The 7629-nt window shown below is 45.9% G+C and overlaps 1 protein-coding gene across 1 annotated transcript in view; it reads right to left on the reverse strand.

The window, feature by feature from the left end:
• Window positions 1-742: 742 nt before the first annotated feature.
• Window positions 743-7629, reverse strand: part of Ngdn (neuroguidin) — a 9485-nt gene continuing 2598 nt past the window's right edge. The window contains exons 4-11 of the mRNA XM_005370462.3: window positions 3363-3500; window positions 3038-3122; window positions 2872-2924; window positions 2584-2707; window positions 2326-2494; window positions 1534-1690; window positions 1370-1427; window positions 743-853 (exon numbers count right to left, since the gene is read on the reverse strand). Coding sequence (XP_005370519.1) covers window positions 834-853; window positions 1370-1427; window positions 1534-1690; window positions 2326-2494; window positions 2584-2707; window positions 2872-2924; window positions 3038-3122; window positions 3363-3500 — 804 coding nt within the window. The 3' untranslated portion in view covers window positions 743-833. The remainder of the gene's footprint in view (window positions 854-1369; window positions 1428-1533; window positions 1691-2325; window positions 2495-2583; window positions 2708-2871; window positions 2925-3037; window positions 3123-3362; window positions 3501-7629) is intronic.

The following is a 7629-nucleotide window of genomic DNA, read 5'->3' on the forward strand; positions in this document are numbered from 1 at the left end:
GCAAAGGGCTGGACTTTCCTGACCCAGGTAAACTGAAGGAGAGGCAGAGACTAGACCACAAGACTACACGGACTCTTCACCCACCACTTCAGCTACAAATTCATTCCAGAACTGATCAAAGACCAGCTCTTCTGGGCATGACATTTTAGAAGCATTCATAAAAATGGGACAAGTAGAAGACCTCTTGCTGACACAGAGCCAACCTACATGGTCTTTCAGTTTATCAAGCAACCACTGCTTTCCTGAGCCACTATTGCCACCTGGTGGCCAAGATGGATAGAGCAATAAAACCTAAAACTAATGTTACTTTAGAATTCTAGACCTATCGAATTGTGCAGGAAGGTGGGCAACAGGGGTTAGGGAGAGCTGATTGTGGTATTCTACCGCTGTTTTTTTTTTTTTTTTTTTTTTTTGATTTTCGAGACAGGGTTTCTCTGTAGCTTTTTTGGTTCCTGTCCTGGAACTAGCTCTTCTAGACCAGGCTGGCCTCGAACTCTCAGAGATCAGCCTGCCTCTGCCTCCCGAGTGCTGGGATTAAAGGCATGCGCCACCACCGCCCGGCTCTACCGCTGTTTTTGTAAAATAATTAGTTCCCCATTTCTAGAAAAAATATAGCACCAAAGGAAGCAAAGCAAACTTCTCCAACATCCCCAGAACATGTTTGCTTTTCTGCAGCCACTCACTGGACGCACCCACACCCAGCAATTCCCGTCATACAACTCATGGCAAAGAGGGCTTTGATTTATAAGTAAACGCCACTTTATTTAGTAAAGATCTTCCCACACTTCCAAGGCCATTTGCATATGGTAGAGCACCCGGACGAGAGCACAGAATCACCGGCGCCTCCGGAACCCTGAAATGGAAGGGGAGCCGTGAATGACAAGGGATGGCTGGAGCACTGAAGGCCAGGAAAGGGCAGCACTGTCCATCTGTCTAGGACCCACAGCAGGAATACAGTTAAGGCGAGCAGTCCCTTCACGTCCCTCCACCCCACCCCAGACAGGGTTTCTGTGTAGCCCTGGCTGTGCTGGAACTCACTCTGTAGACCAGGCTGGCCTCAAACCCTGCCTCTGCCTCCCGAGTGCTGGGATTAAAGGTGTGCACCACCACTGCCCGGCCAGGTGATGTTTTACGTGTCTTATTTACAGACACCTGGATGTGAGCTGTGGGGTCACAGAAGTGTAATCCAGAGACAGAGACCCTTGCGAGGGACACGGATTTCAAGATTGGAAAAATAAATAAATAAAAGCCCACCTAACGAGAGTAATGACTAGTATGGAAGAAATAGGAGAGACCAGAGATCTCCTGAGAGGTGGGATTCCAGCTCAGACTTCCCATCCAGGCAGCTAACTCTGAGTGGCTCACTGACCTTTCTTCTTCCGGCCTTTCTTCGGCATCTTCTTGCGCTTTTTAGCAGGACCCTGGCTCTGGAGATGAGCGGAATGAAGAAATGGTAGTTTTTCAGCACCAGTCCCTCTCCACCTCACTGCAGAAAGCCCCACAGCTGCCTGCCACCACCGGGCACAGTCTCACCTCGTCAAGATGGGGGGCCCCTTCTGTCAAAGCACTGATGTCACTGAAGTGTGTGAGGGAGTGAAGCTGCGTACTCATAACACTCGCTCGCTTTCGCCGTCCTTTCTCGCGCTTGCTCACACTTAAACGCACCATCATGCTCTCTTCATAGTTAATCCTGCCAGAAAGAGTTTCCAGAAGGTTCACACGAGGATAACTTGGGTCCCAGTATCTACCCATTCTCACTTTGAGTCCTCAGGACATTCACAGTATTTAGCTAAGTGGCATGCTTAGTACCAAACTTCTCACGGATCCTCCCGCGGCCCTAGGGATTAACCTACGGTCCAACCACACAATGACTCATCAGGGAAAATCCTCACAGCCTCCCTGAAAGGGCTCTACTGTAGAAACCATCAGCTACAAAAATGCTACCCACTCCAAGCTAATGAGCCTGCATTCAGGTTAGTTGTTTTTCTATTGTTTTCCTAAATGTACAGAAGACTTCAGTATCAACACAAAACCTGCCTTTTCTATCGCAAGGTAAGAACTATGACTGATGACGACTGCGCCCTATTAAAGCCCTACCGTGAGAATGAACATATTCTTTACTATACGGCATTTGCTGGGGCCTAAGCAGGCAGTGGGAAACAAAACGATTTTAATAATTAAAACAAAACCAGCTTTTCCCCAGCTCTTATTTGTGCTTCAAAGTCATCAATCTTCAACCGCCACCACGGGCTTCACTCCACTTTCTATGTGACGCTGTGCCCCTGGGCCAGACTTGAAAGAACCCCCAACTGCCGGAGCTCAGACCTGTGCTGATCCTCCTGACTCTGGCGAGTGGCATGGGGGTGCCGGGAGTCTCGGATTTCCTCGGGGGCGTCTGAGTACTGCTCCTTCAGCTCGCGGATCACAGAGCTGCTCAGCGCTCGCCGCTTCGCCCGGTCCAGGCGCTTTTGCTCCCGCTCTGCTTCTGTTTCATCTGAGACAAGAGTCCACAAGGGTTATTCTCGAGTCAGCACAGGAAACAAACAAAACTCCCACCAGGGAGGCCATGGCCACAACTCATACCATAATGCACTGGGACCAGGCGCGGTGGGACGTATTTCTTGGATGAGCCCTTCACAGATTTCTTCCCTGAAGCCTCGGACTCGCCCTCCTCTGCGCCATCATCCTCTTCATCCTCAGAGCTCAGCTACAAAAGAAGAAGGGAAACGTTTCTACAAACCAGAAGTTTTAATCAGACAAGTGAGAAGAAAAGGTCACCGCTGGAGCACCCCCTAAGAAGACGGAACCATGAACAAGGGAAAGGAGACCAGGGTCACCACAGGGCTAATCTCAGGAGGACGCAAACCTTACCTTGCTTATCATATTGCTGGGATGGGGCTTAAATCGAAGTGGGTCACTTTCGCCTGAAAGAAGAAGAGTTGGTAAGACCTGGAACTTCATAATGACCCCACCCCTTAGACGGCCCGCCCACTTACTGAGATAATGATCCCACCCTTTAGATGGCCCGCCCACTTACTGAGGCTGCCTGTCACCGCAGTCTTGACCAGTTTGTCAATCTGATACTTCAGTTTTTGGTCCAAGGGGCGAAGTTTTTCTAAAACCTACAATATGGTAAAGATTATATTTGTAAAGATTTACATATTCTCCCCTAAATGAGGCACACACCAGGGTCCATCTGTTGTTCCAGAAAAGGCAATGAAAACAATCACAAGGTGGAGCAAATGCAGACAAGAGCACCCTTTCCTTAGTTAAACAGGAGAACACTCACTTACGTAAGCTCGACAGTGACAACCCTGGAGCAGGGCTTATAAATGAGACTCAAATATGCAAAAGGCTCATACCGTGCGGATTTCCACCAGCCGCAAAACTGCGGGATGCCCCTGCAGAGATCCTCCCGAGGCTTTGTCCAGGATGAGGTGGCTGAGATCCATTAGATACATGAGCAGCAGCTGGTCTTTCACTTCCAAGAAGCTCAGACCCTAACTCAAACACAACAGGAAGAGGCAGATTCTTAGTTTCAACCACAGAATCAGGAGGAGCACACAGGGCAAATATCAGGATAATATTTTTCCAAGCCCAACCTTCTCCCAATTAGTCCACGTAAGTATGTGAAATGTGTTCCCTCTCATCTGCAGTTTCTGGGTCACCCTGAGAGCTGCAGTCCAAATGCTGGGTGAGTATAAGGCTCATGCCTATAGCTCAGCACGTGGGAAGTTGAAGCAAGACTGCCACAAGTTCAAAGGCAGTCAGAGCTATCAAGAATCCATTCCATGTATCCCAGGCTTGATGTGGGAGTCCCCTCTGTATGCCGTGAATAACACTGGTTAATAGAGAAGCCTCTTTGGGCCTTTCGCAGGGCAGAACAGGGCAAGGCAGGAATTCCAAACAGATAGAGGAGGAGAGAGGAGGTGGTGTCAAAGAGACGCCATGTAACTGAAGGAGACAGATGCCCAGAAACCTTACTAGTAAACTACAAGCCTTGTGGTAAAATACATAATAATGGAAATGAGTTAATTTAAGATATAAGAGCTAGCTAGCAATATGCTTAAGTGACTGGCCAAGCAGTGTTTTAATTACTACATTATTAATTAATTGATTAATTAATTAATGTGTGATTATTTCAGGTCTCTGACAACCCCAGGCTAGCTTGGAGCTCTGTGTGTAGCCAATGATGACCCTGAAATCATGAGCCCCCTGCTTCAGCCCCCAAGTGCTGGGAAGGTGTTTGAGCCACCACAGCCACTACAACTCATGCTCTGAATTGTATATTGCTCTACCGTGGCAATCAAGTCTTGTGCCACCTCCCCATCCCTAGCACATGAATCCACAATGCAAACACTACCAGTCACTCAGCAGCCACCCCAGTTCAACTGTCAAAGTCCCAGCGAGCTACCATCCCAGAAACCCCCACTTTACCCCAACACACTCAGAGTAGGGGCAAAACGCAGCGAGAGGAAATCGAGGGCAGAAGGATAAAGCCTGGTGCTGTGCAAAAGATTGCAGACCACAGGGGGACAAGATGGCACATGGTCTCAGCACATGCTGTGAACTCCGAGGTGCAGCCCAGGATAAGGGCTGGCTACCTGAAAAGAAGCTGCCCAAAGCTGCAGTCTCATGGCTGCTGACTCCTGAGTCCACATGATCCTCTGGGAAGAGGACCACTGTGCTCTGCACCTCAGCAGAACCCTCACCTCATCACTGACAGACCCTCCGGTGTGAACCAAAAAGGCCTCTATATAATACTGATTTTTAAATTATCCAAAATAATTACCGATTCTATCCCCCATTACAATATGGATAAGACAAATGGTTTATATACACTGTCATGGAATTAAATCAACGTCAATAAAAGTTGTAAAAAGTGGTTATAATATGGCTCCAAGGGGGGTTATGTGGTGCATATACTTTTTAAAAAATTATGTAGAATGTGTATGCGTATGTGAGCACATGCATCCCACCCCACATGCATGGAGGTCAGAGGACAACTCGTGGAGTCAACTTTCTCCTTCCATCACTAGGTGGGCTTCAGGGAGGAGATGAGTCACCGAGTTTGTGCACAAGTGCTGTTACTCCTCAGCCATCTGGCCAGCTGCATGTATTTTTATGCACTAAAAAAAAGTTTGGAGAGATGAGGATAATAAACAGAGTGCTCGTACTATGAAAGGCACCTTCTCAACAAGCACGTATCACTCTATTAAAGGAAACAAAACCCGGTGCAGCACTGCACGGGTAATTCCAACACCTGGAAAGTGGAGCAGGAACTTCAGGAGTTCAAGACCAGCATCACAGCAAATTGAGAGATCATCTCAAAAATCCAGAAAGAGTGGGGGTGGAGGGTGCACAAGCCTTTAATCCCAGCACTTGAGAAGGCAAGGACAGGTGGGTCTTTGAGTTCAAGGCCACCCTGCTCTACAGGGCAAGTTCCAGGACAGCCAGAGCTACACAGAGAAATCCTGTCTTGAAAAACCAAAACAAACCCCCAAAACAAAACAAAAAACAGAAAGAAAAATACACCAAGCTCGTACCCTATGTTATCCCAAAATGGTAATTATACTGCTTTAAAAATTTTTTGGGGGATGGGGGGGACTGGAGAGATGGCTCAGCAGTTGGGTTAAGAGCACTGGCTGTAGCCAGGCGGTGGTGGCGCATGCCTTTAAGCCCAGCACTTGGGAGGCAGAGGCAGGCGGATCTCTGTGAGTTCGAGACCAGCCTGGTCTACAAAAGCTAGTTCCAGGACAGGCTCCAAAACCACAGAGAAACCCTGTCTTGTATGGGGCTGGAGAAATGGCTCAGTGGTTAAGAGCATTGCCTGCTCTTCCAAAGGTCCTGAGTTCAATTCCCAGCAACCACATGGTGGCTCATAACCATCTGTAATAAGGTCTGGTGCCCTCTTCTGGCCTTCGGCATGTATACAGGTAGAATTATGTATACTGTATACATAATAAATAATAAATAAATAATGGATAAATATTTAAAAAAAAAAGGAGCACTGGCTGCACTTCCAGAGGACCTGGGTTTAATTCCCACCACCCGCATGGCTGCTCAAACTGTCTGTATCTCCAGCTGCAGGATACATTAAATCATTAAAATATTTTTTTTTGTGCTAAATTATGTATCTTCCAAAGCTCCCCATATTAAAAGTAGGTGAGAGGGTGGGAAGCTGTAGTCAGCAGCAGAGTACTTATCTAGAATGTGGAACAATTCAAAATCTCTAATCCCAAATGTTTTATATTTACAGTTAAAAAAAAAAGCAAACATGTTGATTTTCCAACAAAATATAGTAATATGTACAAGCACTTACCCTTGCATAGAAATGATAATGACAGTCCAAAGCCTGGGAAAATTTACTTCTGACAGGTTAAATGCTTTACCAAAATTACATAGCAAGAGTAGACATGTTTGTCATATTCAGTGTAATCAAATATTGGTTAAGTCACTTGGAACTTGAGACTGCATTTTCCTCATAAGTAAATAAATAACAGTATTTCTGTCCAGCCCTAAGAAAAATTTTGAAACACAAATAAGATAACATGAAAGTATTCTATAACCTGTAAGGAACTTTATAAATGTATTGGTCATAAAAGCTAAGTTAATACAAATAAGCATATACTGAAGTATGCTAGAAACCTAGCTAGCACCAAAACACAGCAAAGAATAGTACCAGGAAAAGACAGGTGAGAACAGGAACTGGGCTCTTCTAAGCACCGGCACCACAGCGAGACCCTATCAAGAGCCCAAACAAAGCAGACAGCGCACCTGCCCAGTTCAAGCATGTAAAGACATTGAGCATCACCCTCTGCTGACACCGATAAAGTACTATAAAATTCTGATTTCTTCCTCTTGAAATTTTAATTTGAAAACCAGCTATTTCACTGCACATCAGGGACCCTACAACCCTAGCATTTGAAAGGTGGAAGGTAATGAGTTCAAAGCCAGCCTGTGTTTTATAGCAAGGTCCTGCCTAAACAAATGGATGCTTGCAATGGTAAAGACCAGAATCAGACACACTGTTCTTCCTAACATTTATGCCAATGATAAATTTTAATTTACAAACCTAGAGTAAGAGAGTAACAATAACTAGCAATATTGATAATTGTTAACCCTATATTAAACATAGTTATTTACAACTTAAGAGGTGCTAGGTGATGGCGGCACACACCTTTAAGCCCAGCACTTGGTAGAGAGAGGCAGGCAGATCTTTGTGACTTCAAGGCCAGCCTGGTCACAAGAGCTAGTTCCAGGACAGGCTCCAAAACTAAAGTAAAACCCTGCCTCGAAAATCCAAAATAAATAAATAAATAAATATATCTTAAGAGGTGTAACTGAAATTTTACACTTATATTTTCAGACTGCAGTGAATTTCATGTAACTGAAATCACAGAAAGTGACACTGGGGACGTCTGTATACAAAGCCATCATGCCCCAGTCAATCACCTAATAGTACAAGAAACAAAAGAGCTGGAGAGATGGCTCAGCGGTTAAGAGCATTGCCTACTCTTCCAAAGGTCCTGAGTTCAATTCTTAGCAACCACATGGTGGCTCACAACCATCTGTAGTAAGGTCTGTTGCCCTCTTCTGGCCTTTAGGCATACATGTAGACAGAATATT

The sequence above is a fragment of the Microtus ochrogaster genome, unplaced genomic scaffold (genome assembly GCF_000317375.1).
Source record: "Microtus ochrogaster isolate Prairie Vole_2 unplaced genomic scaffold, MicOch1.0 UNK80, whole genome shotgun sequence".
Lineage (NCBI taxonomy): Eukaryota > Metazoa > Chordata > Mammalia > Rodentia > Cricetidae > Microtus > Microtus ochrogaster.